Source organism: Oncorhynchus kisutch, linkage group LG17 (assembly GCF_002021735.2).
Source record: "Oncorhynchus kisutch isolate 150728-3 linkage group LG17, Okis_V2, whole genome shotgun sequence".
NCBI lineage: Eukaryota > Metazoa > Chordata > Actinopteri > Salmoniformes > Salmonidae > Oncorhynchus > Oncorhynchus kisutch.
The window spans coordinates 61,834,172-61,853,093 of NC_034190.2; the positions used below are offsets into that span (position 1 = coordinate 61,834,172).

Sequence of the window (18,922 nt, forward strand, 5' to 3'; positions counted from 1 at the left end):
TAATTTAGCATACAGGGCAGGAGTGGATGAGGAAGAGCTAGGCACTGAGAATCACCGGGCGATGTCACTGTGATAGCCATAATCCCCAACAGATGGAATAAACGACCGGAGGGATTTTGGAATATAGTTAGAATTCATTCATGCTGCATTGTCTTTATATCCATAAAAGTGGGGGAAGTCTATAATTAAATGTGTTGTAATTAAATGTTTTTAATTTACATCCTGCCTACATAAAACGGACAATACTTTAACACACTATACATTATGCAACAAATTAACTTGTAAATATATATATTTTTTTTAACCTTTATTTAACCAGGCAAGTCAGTTAAGAACACATTCTTATTTTCAATGACGGCCTGGGAACAGTGGGTTAACTGCCTGTTCAGGGGCAGAACGACAGATTTGTACCTTGTCAGCTCGGGGGTTTGAACTCACAACCTTCCGGTTACTAGTCCAACGCTCTAACCACTAGGCCACCCTGCCGCCCCAGGTGGTTGACAAAACTTAGACTGCCATAGTTAAATAAAAAATGGTTTTCTTTTACGTTTGTGGTACGGATGCCTTAGGTGAGTGTTCTGGCACCCGAGTGTGCTGTTAAGGTAAAGGAGGTCTTTCCACACACGATTGGGATGTTGTTGGTAATTCAAGTTGAGAAGAGGCAGACAAACTGCAGTGAGGCAGTTGGTCCTGTAACCTTCTATGTCCGCCTGTTTGGTCCCATGTGTTTGTGCTCGGGAGTCCAGCGTGTGTCCTCCCAACTCCAGGACGTGTGTTCAGTGTCAGACTCTGTCCCCTCCACTCCCTCCCCCCATATCTCCTCCAGCTCTTTTCCCCATCCATCAAACTCTAGATGGGAAGGTGCACTGTTGTCCTCATGGGTGGCATTCCCCTCAGAACTCTGTTGCAGGTTGCCCTCAAGAATGTTTTCAGTTGAAACAACATCGATCTCGTTTAGCGAGTCCAACAGATCTGATATGTCCGGGATATCCCAACCGTCTCCCATATGCTCTTTTTCCTCCAGCTGCCCTCCCTCACCCATGCAAGTCTCACCTGCTCCAGCTGAAGAACCAACCAGTTTTAGCTTTTCAGCCACATCCCCTTGTATTGATTGGATCATGGCTATGTCCAGTTTTCTCTCGGTCATAGTGAGTGGTTGAAGAGGTCCACCCCCAGCTCCTGGAACTTCTCTGGTGGGCACGCCCACTGCTACGAGGATGGTATCCATCTGACGCATGTAGTCCAAGTGACCTTTCACCTAAAAGAAGGGGGGGGGGGGGGGGGCAAAAATAATTTGAATATGTGCAAAGAAGGAAAAGTGGGCTTTGTGGACACATTTTCACCCTTTTACCGATGGAAATTAAAAACATACCATGGACATGTTTTAATAACTGGAAATTACGTCAAATTGTGGTAACTGAAGTTTTGCCATGAATAGGCCACTTTATAACCCGCAAACAACTTTATGTAAAACATAATGCTGTAGAGTTCCATCATTTCCATTCAAACAGTAGGGCCAGGACAATACCAGTGTCGCAATATTTTGTCATGGCAAAAATGAAAACACGAGGCAGACCAAACTCTCTGGTCCTCTAAACCTGCTGTATGTAAAATATTGGTGTGCTATAGCTTGGAAAATAAATACATGTGATAATGATTTAATGATGCTTCGTGTTCTGTTTCCTTGCCACGACACTGGTATCATCCCGACCATATTCAACACATATCAAGGTTGTAATGCTCTCCAAGTTGTCATTTGTGCATTGCCTAGTTAAGTAAAGGTTACATTTAAAATAAAATAAAAATCTACCGTGATGATTTTCTGTCAAAGGTTGTCTTTTCATATGACAGTCCATGGGGGTGGTGGCTGAATACCTAAGCCTGGCCGTGACAGTACAAGCTGCAGTTACCTTAACATAGTTTTCCTTAAACTTGAAATAAATGGTGTATTATGAATACATGTCTATTATGTTGTAGTAATAAAAGGGTTTATAGACAGTATTGGCAAACAAGAGAAAGTACAAGGTTGCCTGACACCAACTGAAATATACTATTGAACACAGCCATTGTATAGCTAGAAGTCTTCTCAACCCTCAGTCTGCTGAAAAACTCACGCAATCAATGCCTCCCGGCAGCTCAATAGTAAACATTTTCAGATCTCAATAGCTTGGCCTCTAACTCCATTCCCAAGGCCGTGGAGGCATTGAGGCCTGTAGCGTCATGAAGCTACAATGGGCATTTAGAGGATGAAAGGATCACACCTGATCAACACCTGTGATTGCTTTATGCCTCTCTCTAATGTCAATATGCCTTGTCTACTGCTGTCTTGGCTAGTTTTTACAGTTTTATTTCACTGTAGAGCCTTCAGTCCCGCTCAAAATTAATTAGATAGCTATTTCGTCCCACCCCACACACATGCGGAGACCTCACCTGGCTTAACTTGTCCCTCACCTGGCTTAACTTGTCCAACCTCTCATCATCACTCAACGCCTAGGTTTACCTCCACTGTACTCACATCATACCATACCCTTGTCTGTACATTATGCCTTGAATCTATTCTACCATGCCCAGAAATCTGCACCTTTTTTTCCTCTGTCCCCAATGCACTAGACGACCAGTTCTTATAGCCTTTAGCCGTACCCTTATCCTACTCTGTTCCTCTGGTGATGTAGAGGTTAACCCAGGCCCTGTAGCCCCTAGTTCCACTCCTATTCCCCAGGCGCTATTATTTGTTGACTTCTGTAAACGCAAAAGCCTTGGTTTCATGCATGTTAACATCAGAAGCCTCCTCCCTAAGTTTGTTTTATTCACTGCTTTAGCACACTCCGCCAACCCCGATGTCCCAGCCGTGTCTGAATCCTGGCTTAGGAAGGCCACCAAAAAGTCTGAAATTTCCATCTCCAACTACAACATTTTCCACCAAGATAGAACTGCCAAAGGGGTGGAGTTGCAACCTACTGCAGAGATAGCCTGCAGAGTTATGTCATGCTATCCAGGTCTGTACCCAAACAGTTCAAGCTTCTACTTTTTTTTTCTTCCAGAAATAAGTCTCTCATTGTTGCCGCTTGTTATAGACCCCCTCAGCCCACAGCTGTGCCCTGGACAGCATATGTGAATTAATTTCCCCCCATTTATCTTCAGAGTTTGTACTGTTATTTGACCTAAACTAGGATATGCTTAACACCCCGGCCGTCCTACAATATAAGCTAGATGCCCTCAATCTCACACAAATTATCATGGAACCCACCAGGTACAACCCCAAATCCATAAACACGGGCACCCTCTTAGATATCACCCTGACCAACTTGCCCTCTAAATACACCTCCGCTGTCTTCAACCAGGATCTCAGCGATCACTGCCTCATTGCCTGCGTGCATAATGGGTCCGCAGTCAAACTAACACCACTCATTACTGTCAAATGCTCCCTAAAACACTTCAGTAAGCAGGCCTTTCAAATCGACCTGGCCCGGGTATCCTAGAAGGATATTGACCTCATTCCGTCAGTAGAGGATGCCTGGTTATTCTTTAAAAATGCTTTCCTCACCATCTTAAATAAGCATGCCCCATTCAAAAAATGTAGAACTAAGAACAGATATAGCCCCTGGTTCACTCCAGACCTGACTGCCCTTCACCAGCACAAAAACATCCTGTGGCATACTGCATTTGCATCGAATAGCCCCCGCGATATGCAACTTTTCAGGGAAGTTAGGAACCAATATACACAGGCAGTTAGGAAAGCAAAGGCTAGCTTTTTCAAACAGAAATTTGCATCCCGTAGCAAACACCAAAAAGTTCCGGGACACTGTAAAGCCCATGGAGAATAAGAGCACCTCCACCCAGCTGCCCACTGCACTAAGGCTAGGAAACACTGTCACCACCGATAAATCTACAATAATCGAGAATTTCAATAAGCATTTTTCTACGGCTGGCCATGCTTTCCACCTGGCTACCCCTAGCCCGGTCAACAGCTCTGCACCCACCACAGCAACTTGCCCAAGCCTCCACCATTTCTCCTTCACCCAATCCAGATAGCTGATGTTCTGAAAAAGCTGCAAAATCTGGACCCCTACAAATCAGCTGGGCTAGACAATCTGGACCGGCTTTAAAATTATCCGCCACAATTGTTGCAACCCAGATTACCAGCCTGTTCAACCTCTATTTCGTATCGTCTGAGATCCCTAAAAATTGGAAAGCTGCTGCGGTCATCCCCCTCTTCAAAGGGGGAGACACTCTAGACCCAAACTGTTACAGACCTATATCTATCCTACCCTGCCTTTCTAAAGTCTTCAAAAGCCAAGTTAACAAACAGATCACCGACCATTTTGAATCCCACCATACCTTCTCCGCTATGCAATCTGGTTTCCGGGTTGGTCATGGGTGCACCACAGCCACGCTCAAGGTCTTAAATGATATCATAACCGCCATTGATAAAAGACAATACTGTGCAGCCGTCTTCGTCGACCTGGCCAAGGCTTGAGACTCTGTCAATCACCGCATTTTTGATTTATTTCACCTTTATTTAAATTCTTAAATCGGCAGACTCAATAGCCTTGTTTTTTCAAAATTACTGCCTCGCCTGGTTCACCAACTACTTCTCAGATAGAGTTCAGTGAGTCAAATTGGAGGGCCTGTTGTCTGGACCTCTGGCAGTCTATGGGGGTGCCACAGGGTTTAAATCTCGGACCGACTCTTTTCTCTGTATATATCAATGATGTCGCTCTTGCTGCTGGTGATTCTCTGATCCACCTCTACGCAGACAACACCATTCTGTATACTTCTGGCCCTTCTCTGGACACTGTGTTAACAAACCTCCAGACGAGCATCAATGCCATACAACACTCCTTCCGTGGTCTCCAACTGCTCTAAAATGCAAGCAAAACTAAATGCATGCTCTTCAACCGATCGCTGCCCGCACACGCCTACCCGTCTAGCATCACTACTCTGGACGGTTCTGAATATGTGGATGTTAAGGGAATTTTTTATCAATAATGACTAATTATGTATACATTTCAATGAGGACTGACTAATCAGAATACTATTATGTTACTGTATATGTATGAATTTTCTTTTTAATCCTAGTACTGAATATAATGTGTGTAAATATAATCAAGAATTAGAACAATGACTGTCTGTTCCTTGGTAGAAATGAATGAACTATGTCACCAGACTGGCTAGAATGCTTATCTACACAGGCTGGCCTTGGCTCTAGACGATGTGGGAAGGCTTGAGAACTATACAGCCTTTGTACCAGTGTCAAGAAGAGACGGAACAGTTAGAAAACGCTGACGTCATTTTCAGTTTATAACCTGTGATAAAATGTATCATGGGCAGTACTCTCGAGAATAAACGCAGCTGGTTGATTTCAAAGACTGGTCTCTGTCCATTTTATACAAATAAGTCTTACAAATTCTTATGAATTGACAGTGTGTTTAATTGTAATTGGGTATTAAAACATAGAGGAATTTAATAATCTTTTTAAGTGGGAGAACTTGCACAATTGGTGGCTGACTAAATACTTTTTTGCCCCACTGTACTATCCACCACTGCGACCTGTATGCTCTCGCTGGGTGGCCCTCGCCAAACCCACTGGCTCCAGGTCATCTGTAAGTCTTTACTTGGTAAAGCCCCACCTTATATCAGCTCACTGGATTCCATAGCAGCACCGACCCGTAGCACGTGCTCCAGAAGGTATATTTCACAGGTCACCCCTAAAGCAACTCCTCCTTTGGCCGCCTTTCCTTCCAGTTCTCTACTGCTAATGACTTGAACTTAAATCTCCCTAACTAACTTTAAGCATTAGCTGTTAGAGCAGCTTACCGATCATTGCACCTGTACATAGCCCATCTGTAAATAGCCCACCCAACTACCTCATCCCCATATTGTTTTTTTAGTTCCTTTGCACCCCAGTATCTCTACTTGCACATTCGTCTTCTGCACATCTATCACTCTACTGTTTAATTGCTAAATTGAAATTATTTCGCCACTATGGCCTATTTATTGCCTTACCTCCCTAATCTTACTACATTTGCACACACTGTATATAGACTTTTCTATTGTTTTTGACTGTACGTTTGTTTATCTCATGTGTAACTGTGTTGCTTGTGTCGCACTGCTTTGCTCCATCTAGGCCAGGTCGCAGTTGTAAATGAGAACTTGTTCTCAACTGGCCTACCTGGTTAACTTCATTGGGATAGGGGGCAGTATTTTCACATCCGGATGAAATGCGTGTCCAAAGTAAACTGCCTGCTACCCAGGCCCAGAACCTAAGATATGCATATTATTAGTACATTTGGATAGAAAACACTCTGAGGTTTCTAAAACTGTTTGAATGATGTCTGTGAGTATAACAGAACTTATTTGGCAGGCGAAACCCTGAGGACAAACCATTCAGATAAAAAAAAAATAAAATAAAAATATTTTCAATGGGTTTTCATTGGGATTCCAGATTTCTAAAGGGGCAGGCTTGCAGTTCCTATCCCTTCCACTGGATGTCAAACGTCTTTAGATATTGGTTGAGGTTTTTCCTTTGAGAAAAGAAGAAGTAACACTGTTCAGAATGAAGCTCGAGGGAAGTGTACTCTTTGTTAGAGGCGTGCGACCTGAACAGCACGCTCCACTTTCTTTTTCTCCGGTATGAAACAGTTTATCCCGTCTTAAATTTAATCTATTATTTAAGTTAAAAAATACCTAAAGTTCTATCAGGAATGTTATTTGAAATGTTTGGAACAAGATTACAGGTAACTTTTGAGATATTTTGCAGTCATGTCGCGCGTTTTGGAACCGGTGTTTTTCAGAATCAAATGAGCCTAATAAAATGGACATTTTGGATATATATCAACGGAATTAATCGAACAAAAGGACCATTTGTGATGCTTACGGGACATATTGGAGAGCCAAAAGAGGAAGATCTTCAAAGGTAAGGCATGAAGTATATCTTTATTTCTACATTTTGTGTCACGCCTGGCGGGTTGAAATATGATTGTCTGTGTTTGTTTGCGGAGGTGCTATACTCAGATAAAAGCATATTATGTTTCCACCGTAAAGCCTTTTTGAAATCTGACATGCTGGCTGGATTCACAAGTGTAGCTTTAATTTGGTGTATTGTATGTGTGATTTCCTGAAGGTTTAATTTTATAGTAATTTATTTCAATTTGGCGCTCTGCATTTTCACTGGATGTTTGCCAGGTGGGATGCGACCGTCCCACATATCCCAGAAAAGTTAAAAAAAGGTGAAATAAAAAATAAAAATCACCAGGCGAGTCGGTACTGCACAGTGATGTGTGAATTCTCCCTCTGCTTACAGCTGGTAGTCAGTGACTTCAGGCAAATTATTTTGTTAAGCAGCATGTGCTAAACAACAACAGTCAGTGCTAAACAACAACAGTCAGTGCAATAACAAAAGCACAATGATGCTGTGTTGGATAGAAAATAAATGGACTAACCTAGTGTCATGTAATGTCATGTAAAAGCTGCCACTTTTCATTTGGAAATGACTAATTGAGGTACAATAGTGTAACTCACCACAGAAGATAGATCCACGTTGAATATGCGGCGATCATTCAAGCTGATTGGCTGAAGCCCTGCAACAGACAGCTGTGCCGACGAACCCCTGTACACGTATCCCAGTAGCCAGTCCCCTCTGACAGGTTGATGGACCAATTAATAAAAACCACAGCACCTTTGTATCATGAATGTGCTCTTTATCAATGAAGAGACTAAATAATTTATATGCATACTTATGCCATTCCTAGTAGATAAAGAATGCATGCATATGAAAATATTTATTATATTTTTCTCATTTCGAAATGGTCATATACATTAATATTTTTTGTTGACAATAGCTCAAATTCAAAACTTGCTGTATACATATTTTGCGTCACCAAGACAACAATCTCACCCCCAAAGGTAAGATGGGATATCTTTCTCACCTGCAGTATCCATTCACTATCTTCCCAGCGACCACCTTGACCATTCTCTCCCAGGCTTGGGCGGTGCCATCTACTGGGGCACCCAATAGGACAACATCCTCCACCACGCCCTCACAACCTGAGACCATGTACAACAGGATAGAAAAATAGATATTGCTAATTTGAACAGTTCTGTATTGCAGTTGTGTGTGTGTGTGTGTGTGTGTGTGTGTGTGTGTGTGTGTGTGTGTGTGGAAGCAGTGACATGTATCTGGCAAAAATCTCACAAAAATGAATATTTTGATTAATAGATCAAAAGCATACCTAGATGATTATGCAAAATCTTTGAAGGCATTTCAGTTAAATGCAACAATACAATTTGACATTTGTTAGGCTTGTTACACTGTATAGTATGTATAAAGTCAGGCAAGGGTTTAGTGTGCTTGCTATACCTTGATCTTTGGCAAGTTCCTGAAGGCAGAAGTAGATAACCCTCGCTCCAAGACTGAAGCCAATGAGACTGACAGGACGCTTTCCCTTTAAAAACACCAATGCTGATTTGTTGACACAACAAACATCATGACACAGGCTTTCAAAATCCAGATAATTGTAAACACATCTACAGCAAAAAATCTATAAAATCTAACTTTGGTTGTATAAAGATATGTCCATTGTAAAACCTTCAATGTGAATGTTCAAACTCCAATGACAATTACAGCTAGGGCTCAGCGATATGGCATAAAAATCATATCTGGATTTAAATTTACAGGATTTTCACAATTTTTTTACACACTGCATTTAAAACAGTCTGCAATAATCTAATGAATTCCGTGCTTGTGAAATTCTACCTAGGATAATTAATCCTTCCACATCCATAAGACCCATTAATAATTAAATTGTTTTTATTTAAATGGTTTAAACCAGCATTTTTGCAAAAATCACCGATCTGGCTATGAAAATGCCCTTTTTGTCTCAAATTTAACCATAACCAGGCATAATGCACAGTCACTAATAACTAATAACTTCTTGTAGCAGGCATTTAAAAAAATAACAGGTCTCAAACAATCTCTCAAGCACAAGCCCATGTGCTTGTGAGTAGCTAGCTCATCTTTATATTTCAAGTTAAACCAAATTAGCAATGTTGTCGATATATTTTGCGAGTTTTCATACCCCTCCAGCAACGTGTATTGGTAAAAGATTCTAGCAACAAATTAAAATACTTTTTCAGGCTGCCTTCAGGGAGTTATGACACCAAAGGTTACTATGGTTTTGAAAAGTATTCAACAACTTTTCCCACTTTCCCAATTCTGCCACAAATGAGAGCAGGAGAAGCTGTCAGTGCAACAGAAGTCACAGCAACTTCGCACACACAGGTGTAGAAGCACAAGGGAAGGGGGTGAAAATCTACGTCGGGGACCGCAGCAAGGCAAATTGGTGCTGTGACGTCGTCACGGAAAAACATAATCTAGCGACAAATCAAGGAGCCAATAGCAGATCTCCCTGAAAAATACCTTTATTTAACTAGGCAAGTCAGTTAAGAATTTTTTTTAAATTTACAATGACGGCCTACCCCAGACGACACTGTGCCAATTGTGCACCACCCTGTGGGACTCCCAATCACAGCCAGAGGTGATACAGCCTGAATTCGAACCAGGTACTGTAGTGACACCTCTTGCACTGAGATGCAGTGCCTTAGAACGCTGTGCCACTCAGGAGACTAATGCACACTGCTTGCTAGCTAACAAGGTAGAACAGCTGAACTGTTATGAACACACCCCTCTGTCCATCTCCAACTGTTTGAACAGCATGCTAGCCTGTCCACTTTGTTCAAACTGCGCATTCATTTTCCAGAACCAATGTTAATTGATGCTCCAGTTTCAGTAGTGTCTGTTCTGAGTGCAATTTGAAGAGTTGAGACAGAAAAAGGGCATTGTTAGAAAGGTTAAGTTATTTTAAAGTAAAATCATGTCTCAATGTCTTTCGGTGTCCGTGTGACCTATTCTGTTGGACCAAACCTCAATTGCAAATAGCAAGTTGAAACCGTTTGTCAGAGGAAGAAGTGATCTCTCTTCTTTGTTGTTGTGAGTGGCAGGGGCTTGGTGTGTGTGTAAATGGGAAGGTGCACAGTCACAGCAGAAGAAGTGAAGGAGACGAGACAAATAGACATGAGAACAAGTGGACATTAACGCTCATACAAAAATTAAATAAAACTCCCTTATTGCGATATCAAGATATTTCAAATACGTCTCACATCATTTTTATTAATTTGATGTAATCGCCAAGCCCCAATTACAGCTACAGTGTCTCCGTAATTATTTGGACAGTGAAGCATTTTTTCCAAAAGTTAGGATTTGAAATCAAACAATGACTATAAGGTTAAAGTGCAGACTGTCAGCTTTAATTTTAGGGTATTTTCATCCATATCAGGTGAAGGATTTAGAAATTACAGCTGTTTTGTACATCATAAAGTATTGGTACGAATGCACTTGTGTAGTAAAAAGTATATGTTCCCATATTCATAGCATGCAACGACTACATCAAGCCTGTGACTCTTTGTTTTGGTTGTTTCAGATGATTTTGTGCCCAACAGAAATTAATGGTAAATAATGTACTGTGCCATTTTGGAGTCACTTTTATTTTAAATAAGAATAGAATATGTGTCTAAAAACTTCTACATTAATGTACAGTGGGGCAAAAAAGTATTTAGTCAGCCACCAATTGTGCAAGTTCTCCCACTTAAAAAGATGAGAGAGGCCTGTAATTTTCATCATAGGTACACTTCAACTATGAATATATAAATCCAGAAAATCACATTGTAGGATTTTTAATGAATTTATTTGCAAATTATGGTGGAAAATAAGTATTTGGTCACCTACAAACAAGCAAGATTTCTGGCTCTCACAGACCTGTAACTTCTTCTTTAAGAGGCTCCTCTGTCTTCCACTCGTTACCTGTATTAATGACACCTGTTCACAACCTCAAACAGTCACACTCCAAACTCCACTATGGCCAAGACCAAAGAGCTGTCAAAGGACACCAGAAACAAAATTGTAGACCTGCACCAGGCTGGGAAGACTGAATCTGCAATAGGTAAGCAGCTTGGTTTGAAGAAATCAACTGTGGGAGCAATTATTAGGAAATGGAAGACATACAAGACCACTGATAATCTCCCTCGATCTGGGGCTCCACGCAAGATCTCACCCCGTTCAAAATGATCACAAGAACGATGAGCAAAAATCCCAGAACCACACGGGGGGACCTAGTGAATGACCTGCAGAGAGCTGGGACCAAAGTAACAAAGCCTACCATCAGTAACACACTAAGCCGCCAGGGACTCAAATCCTGCAGTGCCAGACGTGTCCCCCTGCTTAAGCCAGTAGATGTCCAGGCCCGTCTGAAGTTTGCTAGAGAGCATTTCGATGATCCAGAAGAAGATTGGGAGAATGTCATGTGGTCAGATGAAACCAAAATATAACTTTTTGGTAAAAACTCAACTCGTCGTGTTTGGAGGACAAAGAATGCTGAGTTGCATCCAAAGAACACCATACCTACTGTGAAGCATGGGGGTGGAAACATCATGCTTTGGGGCTGTTTTTCTGCAAAGGGACCAGGACGACTGATCCGTGTAAAGGAAAGAATTAATGGGGCCATGTATCGTGAGATTTTGAGTGAAAGCCTCCTATCAGCAAGGGTATTGAAGATGAAACGTGGCTGGGTCTTTCAGCATGACAATGATCCCAAACACACCACCCGGGCAACGAAGGAGTGGCTTCGTAAGAAGCATTTCAAGGTTCTGGAGTGGCCTAGCCAGTCTCCAGATCTAAACCCCATAGAAAATCTTTGGAGGGAGTTGAAAGTCTGTGTTGCCCAGCAACAGCCCCAAAACATCACTGCTCTAGAAGAGATCTGCATGGAGGAATGGGCCAAAATAGCAGCAACAGTGTGTGAAAACCTTGTGAAGACTTACAGAAAACGTTTGACCTCTGTCATTGCCAACAAAGGGTATATAACAAAGTATTGAGATAAACTTTTGTTATTGACCAAATACTTATTTTCCACCATAATTTGCAAATACATTCATTAAAAATCCTACAATGTGATTTTCTGGATGTTCTTTCCTCATTTTGTCTGTCATAGTTGAAGTGTACCTATGATGAAAATTACAGGCCTCTCATCTTTTTAAGTAGGAGAACTTGCACAATTGGTGGCTGACTAAATACTTTTTTGCCCCACTATAGATGCTACCATGATTACAGATAATCCTGAATGAATCGTGAATAATGATACACAAGTGAATTTGTCCCAATACTTTTGCTCCACTGGGGGGGGACTATGTACAAAAAGTGCTGTAATATCGAAACGGTTCACCCATAATGGGTGTAAAGACCCTCAAATTAAAGGTGACAGCCTGTACTTTAACCTCAGTCATTATTTGATTTCATATCCAAACCTTTGAAGTATAGAGCCAAAAGAAGAAAAAAAATGCTTCACTGTCCCAATAATTAGAGGGCACTGTAAAATCTATATTTCATCCATCCTTAAACGTATTTACTTATGTAATTAACAAGAGATCCCTGTTTCAACGGGATTGAATCCTACTGAGCGGTCATGCTGGTGTGTGGTGGCAGCTGTTGTCAGTAGTGAGAAGCGTACCTGCTGCCTACTCCTCAGCACCTGAGCGAGGTGTTTTCCCACCTCGGCTGAGCGACTAAGACACACAGACCAGGGATTGTCTATAACACTGGCCACCGCAAGCAGAGAGGCAGGCCACGTAAGAGCAGTCACAATACCTAGACAGGGACAAGTAGGGGAAAGAGCTTCTCAGTAGTGGAGGGTTACGAGGCTATCTATGAGACTGGAGGACAACACTCAATTTAGGATGCTGGTTGGAATTCAACAATCAAACTTGCTATGTTCATTGAAAAGTTTTACATTAAACAAAAATGTATTTAGACTTTGTTTCTACAGTGCAGGATTAATTGAGTGAGGGGCATGTTCAAAGTTGGTTGTTGAACTCCTGGGTGAAACCGGAAAGAATTCTCAATGGTGTAGCCTACTACAAAATCCTATTCAACCAAACAAAGGCTCATTTAACTCAGTCACATTGCTTGCATATAAACTCACATGGCCCCTTATTTCCACCCACACAAATATCAAAGGAACCCTCAGGCTCTTTCTAACAGCTGTTGCCGACGTTCTACCAGACAAGCCTCCGCATCACGACGTGTCATCCCTATTGATGGCATTTTCAGCACAAGATATTGTAACCCATAAAAATATGCTTCCCCTTGACAAGATCAACCTAAGGTATCGTCTGTTCAACCAGCTTCTCTGAATGTGTCCCTCTATGTCTTCCCTCTCATTTCAATGCCATATCTGTCTAATTAAATAAATACAAATTTGTACAATTCAGTGGAATTCCACTCTACATTTAAAAAAAACCCAACTAGCCAGGGGTGAGGCATGTTCTGATGGGGAGGCGTGGTGTGATTACCTACCTGACAGTACGGTATACTTGAGGGCCTCCTGGGCCACCATGCTGACCAGGCCGTCGAGAAGAGCAGCCATGGTGGAACCCAGGTCCCGAAGGAAACGAGACTCCCACACCAGACAGTACTGCTCCCCGCACGCACCCAGACTGCACCACGGAGCCTGGAAAGAACCTGAGGGTGGGAGAGGGGACAGGAAGTGGGAGTTCAGCAAAGTGGATACCGGTAAGTGTGCGTCCCATGAAACTATTAGTTGTAATAGTGATAGACACCGATACGGAAAATCTATATCAGTTGCATTTTTTCAATTTGCTACCAATATCATACGGTGTTATGAATAACATTGCCACTTTCTGTTCCGTCAAGATTCTCCTACATTTTGCCTCCATGGGTTTGTAAAGTATGTACAGTAGATGACCTTGGTAGTTTTTAAGTGGCAGTCAGTGTATGTGGACACAGTTTGATGTTAGTATTATTGATGGTAAATTCTAAAGTGAGACTGGTGAGAGGTTATGCTTGCTCACTGTATTTTCCAGTGCACAGCCAGCCGGTCACAGCCACAGTCAGGTGTAGGTGCTTCCCTGAGCTCAGTGGCAGAAACTCAAACTCCTCTATTGCTCCCACCCGCTTATTCATCTTATAGCCTAGCGAGAGACAGAGAAAGAGCAAGTGAGAAAATAAGGTAAATGATCAAAGGAAAGACATTCTGATCTCCAACAAAAAATGTAAAAAGTAGACAAACTATCACCAAAAAAACAGAGACCAACTATCTTCATACACTGCCAAAGTCCCTTCATCTTCCAGTGATCTCACCAGTTAAGCCAGCCCCTGCTGCTCCAAACAGGGAGGCCATGATGGCGATGCCAGTGGCTGAGCCCAGAACAGCCGCCCCTCCTGCCCCTAGTACGGCCGATGCCCCCGCCGCCACCAGTGGCGCCGCCAACCCGCCCGTCACACCTACAGTTAAAGTCGAAAGTTTAAATACACCTTAGCCAAATATATTTAAACTCAGTTTCACAATTCCTGACATTTAATCCTAGTAAAAATTCCCGGTCTTAGGTCAGTTAGGATTACCACTTTATTTTAAGAATGTGAAATGTCAGAATAATAGTAGAGAATGATTTATTTCAGCTTTTGTTTCTTTCATCACATTCCCAGTGGGTCAGAAGTTTACATGCTACCAAATACTAATTGAGTGTATTGCCTTTAAAATTGTTTAATGTGGGTCAAACGTTTCGTGTAGCCTTCCACAAGCTTCCCACTGTAAGTTGGGTGAATTTTGGCCCATTCCTCCTGACAGAGCTGCTGTAACTGAGTAGGATTGCCTCCTTGCTTACACACACTTTTTTAGTTCTGCTCACAAATTTCTATAGGATTGAGGTCAGGGCTTTGTGATGGCCACTCCAATACCTTGACTTTGTTGTCCTTAAACCATTTTGACAACTTTGTAATTATGCTTTGGGTCATTGTCCATTTGGAAGACCCATTTGCGACCAAGCTTTAACTTCCTGACTGATGTCTTGAGATGTTGCTTCAATATATTCACATCATTTTACTTTCTCATGATGCCATCTATTTTGTGAAGTGCATCAGTCCCTCCTGCAGCAAAGCACCCACACAACATGATACTGCCACCCCCATGCTTCACGGTTGGGATGGTGTCTTCGGTTTGCAAGCCTCCCCCTTTCTCTCCAAACATAAAGATGGTCATGACAGCCAAACAGTTCTATTTTTGTTTCATCAGACCAGAGGACATTTCTCCAAAAAGTACGATCTTTGTCCCTATGTACAGTTGAAAATCGTAGTCTGGCTTTTTTATGGAGTTTTTGGAGCAGTGGCTTCTTCCTTGCTGAGCAGCCTTTCAGGTTATGTCGATATAGGACTCGTTTTACTGTGGATATAGATACCTGGTTACCCGTTTCCTCCAGCATCTTCACAAGGCCCTTTGCTGTTGTTCTGGGATTGATTTGCACTTTTCGCACCAAAGTACGTTAATCTCTAGGAGATGGAATGTGTCTCCTTCCTGAACGGTATGGAGGCTGCGTGGTGTTTATACTTTCGTACTATTATTTGTACAGATGAACGTGGTACCTACAGGTGTTTGGAAATTGCTCCCAAGGATGAACCAGACTTGTGGAGGTCTACAATTTTGTTTCTGAGGTCTTAGCTGATTTCTTTTGATTTTCCCATGATGTCAAGCAAAGAGGCACTGAGTTTGAAGGTAGGCCTTGAAGTACATCCACAAGTACACCTCCAATTGACTCAAATGATGTCAATTAGCCTATCAGAAGCTTCTAAAGCCATGACATAATTTTCTGGAATTTTCCAAGCTGTTTAAAGGCACAGTCAACTTAGTATATGTAATCTTCTGACCCACTGGAATTGTGATACAGTGAATTATAAGTGAAATAATCTGTCTGTAAACAATTGCTGGAAAAATGACTTGTGTCATTTACAAAGTAGATGTCCTAACCGACTTGACAAAACTGTAGTTTGTTAACAAGAAATTTGTGGAGTTGTTGAAAAACCTGTTTTAATGACTCCAACATAAGTGTATGTAAACTTCTGACTTCAACTGTACATTAAATAATGGCAGAATTTCCCAATGAGTGAGTAATACATTTTTGGGGGAATTTCTCAATGTTGCCTCTCATACTAGCAATTGGCCCATGTAATAGCACTGACCAATCACAGCTCCTCCGCCCACAGTGGCCAGGCCAATGAGAAGGTAGCGTCGTAATTTGCGTCCTCTCTCTTTTGTCTGTCGCCGAGATGACTCCTCTCTGAGAGATAAAAGAAAGAAGACAATCTGAATATACAGTGAGATACATAATGTCTATAAACAATATATGTATTGGTGCATTCATATAGGCTTCTCAAAGACAATGTTTACAAAGTGAAGGAAGTACTACAGTTTATGGTTACATGTTTCACCACAGGGTCATTCCATACTAAAAGCCAAACCAAGTAGACCATAAAGGATAAACAAACTTACTGTTGTAGTCAGTCCTGAGGCAAAGCAATGACACATAAAAGAGAGTACACTGAATGTAATTACCCATGCAAAAATCACACTGCCGCCTACATGGTTAAACATCTTCATGAAGAGGGAAATTCGTTTTAATTCATTCTTCTTTCCCTCACTTACGCGGTCTCCACCACTCCCTCTCTCAGTCGTTCGCCCAGCGTCGCCTCAAACTCCTCCAGTTGCTGAGGGGACACTCGCAGTAGACAGCTGACATGGCGAATTAGGACTCGTGATCTGGAGTCATACAGGCCTGTGGACAAAGTATGTTTTGGTCACATTCAGAGACATTGTTAGTACTTTATGAACTTTCCAGTTATGATGAAGGCCAACACTACTAATTAATGTAAGCTACTTACCATCTTTGACAGAAAAAGACACAAGGTCCTGTGAGTGAGAGAGAATGACACAAGGAACTTGTGAATGATCTTAGAAGTGTCAGTATGCCCAAAGCTTACTTTGTTTTGAAGTGCTGGGCCACAAACATAATAAGTTACATGCAGGTCACTTGTGCAAAAAAGAAAGAGAGAGCATGGTCATATCACCAATACACTGATTAATCATTCCAGCATTTGATTAGATATGTGCAGGGCAGTGACCGAACCCACCTGTGTGATGGGAGTGGCACCTGCAGACAGTAGTGGCTCAGCCTGAAGGATAGAGAGGAAGGTGTCGCTGCCCTCAAATCCCAGGCCTGCCAGAAAGGCCCCCATGACGGGCATCACCGACTCGTCCAGACCCAGCCATTGCACCAGCCCCTCCAGGTACAGCTCCCGGAAACACCTGTACAATGATTAGAGGACAAAAGATTAGGCAAAGCCAGCAAGACGTTCATATTCATATCAACAAATGCATTAAAATAACCTTACAGAAGGACAACCATCTCTGCATTGTTCCCCAATGCTGAAAAGGGCCCGTGTGAAACAGTTTGGTAACCCTTGCAGTACAGTACCTGTTCTCAGGTCCAGGAAACAGCTGGCCCAAGGAGACCCCACAGAGCCCAGCGTAGGCAAAGCGCCCTGGTTCAGTCAGCTGCCTGCCAATCACTGCCACAGCGATCGGTTCATCCGGACTTTCTCGACCGGGCTTCTCCCCCCCTGGATCTGAAGATATTGACAGATAACGTTACTGCTATTACACAAGAACAAAATGTATCATATCTTGATAAAGGTTTGATTCATCTCACATTTTCCACGATGCTGTACTAGAACAGTCAGTGAAAGGTAACAACAAATATACAAAAATGTGCTAGCTAGCTACATGATTTTTTTTATTATCCTGCATCACGGAGAAACTCACTGAACCCAGGCAAAAATAAGTCCCCCCAAAAATATTTTGCAACTTACTAGCTAGCTAACTCCTTCCATACACTGCCTCAAATGAGTACGTTCGCTAACTAGTTAGACCACAAAAATAAGTTACGTTTTCTAGTTAGCGATCTATCCAAATAAACTGGGGACTATGATACAAGTTATCTAGCTAATGTGCACTCACTGTTCGAAACAGCTGGCGGATAGATAGCTAACGTTAGCTATGTAACGTTAAGTTAGCTAGCTTACGTTAGCTGGTTTAAGTTAACTAGCTAGACAACCCCACTTTGACACGTAGATGTTTCTTTATAAATGCAAAACATGATCGATTACCTTGAGTCAACACTGGATTAAAACAGTGTTGTTTTGATCTTTCCTCCTCCATTTCACTTTGTTAGCATGATGGCTCAGCTAGGTTGTTATTATCTACTTGTGGTTGAAAGTTCAATGAACTTTTTGCAACTTGACCAAAGAGCTGACGCGTCCACGCAAGGTCGTGTTCAAAATTGTAACGTTGAGACACAGCTTGTACTGACGTGTAACGATCTGAAACACCTCGTTCGTTCATTCGGCAAGAGTAAATGGATGAGGGGAAATTATTATATGTTCCCTCGATATTTTTTGGAAAGGAGCATCAGGCTCATCAACGTGCACTTTCACCATACTGTGAAGTGCATCATAACTTTTCATGTGTAGCCTAATAAACTGCATACTTTCAGTTTTGCCAACAAGCCCCGTGTGTTTTTGTCTCATTCCATTTACTAAAAATGGATGGCACGCCATTAATGGACAATCTTGTCTATCTCTGCAGGGGAGTAGCCAAGGAGCGTGGCTATTTTTTCTATTTCTCCAGGGCTCTTATTGTGCTTTAGAGTTTCCTCCACATTAAAAACTGGCATGTACTGCAGTGCTTCGATGTTGTCTGGCAGTCTCACCCTCAACTCATTAGTGAGGGATATGGTGAAGGCTACACACCACTTTCAGACATTGTTTTAATCCTCAGGCGCAAGGTGGAGCTCAGCTGCCTTTGACTCAAAAAGGTAACCATGGTACGGTTTGGGACTGATGTATCCATCTATTGGCCCTTTGAGTACATCAACATTTGCCAGTGGATTCAGCACCCTGCTGCTCAGACATGATCAGGCTAACCAAGCTGTCAAGTAGCTTAAGAGGGTCTACTTGCTCTCCCTC

At 42.1% G+C, this 18,922-nt stretch overlaps 1 protein-coding gene across 1 annotated transcript; it reads right to left on the reverse strand.

The window, feature by feature from the left end:
- Positions 1-192: 192 nt before the first annotated feature.
- Positions 193-18,376, reverse strand: tmco4 (transmembrane and coiled-coil domains 4). The gene is made up of 14 exons (XM_020506478.2): positions 18,065-18,376; positions 17,374-17,524; positions 17,030-17,204; positions 16,781-16,808; positions 16,545-16,674; positions 16,082-16,179; positions 14,210-14,353; positions 13,921-14,040; positions 13,406-13,570; positions 12,561-12,697; positions 8,360-8,444; positions 7,929-8,046; positions 7,522-7,639; positions 193-1,258 (listed from the first exon to the last, which is right to left on the reverse strand). The coding sequence occupies exons 1-14, from the start codon at positions 18,114-18,116 to the stop codon at positions 701-703; spliced, it is 2,079 nt and encodes a 692-aa protein (XP_020362067.2). The 5' UTR covers positions 18,117-18,376; the 3' UTR covers positions 193-700.
- Between the last annotated feature and the right edge of the window lie 546 nt (positions 18,377-18,922).

Coding starts and splice junctions, on each gene's coding strand:
- tmco4 (XM_020506478.2), bottom strand. CDS start 18,116: ATGGAGGAGGAAAGATCAAAACAACACTGTTTTAATCCAGTGTTGACT. Junction 8,445..12,560: donor TGCTGAGGAGTAGGCAGCAG/GTACGCTTCTCA, acceptor GTGTTTTTAAAG/GGAAAGCGTCCTGTCAGTCT. Junction 8,047..8,359: donor GGAACTTGCCAAAGATCAAG/GTATAGCAAGCA, acceptor ACATGGTCTCAG/GTTGTGAGGGCGTGGTGGAG.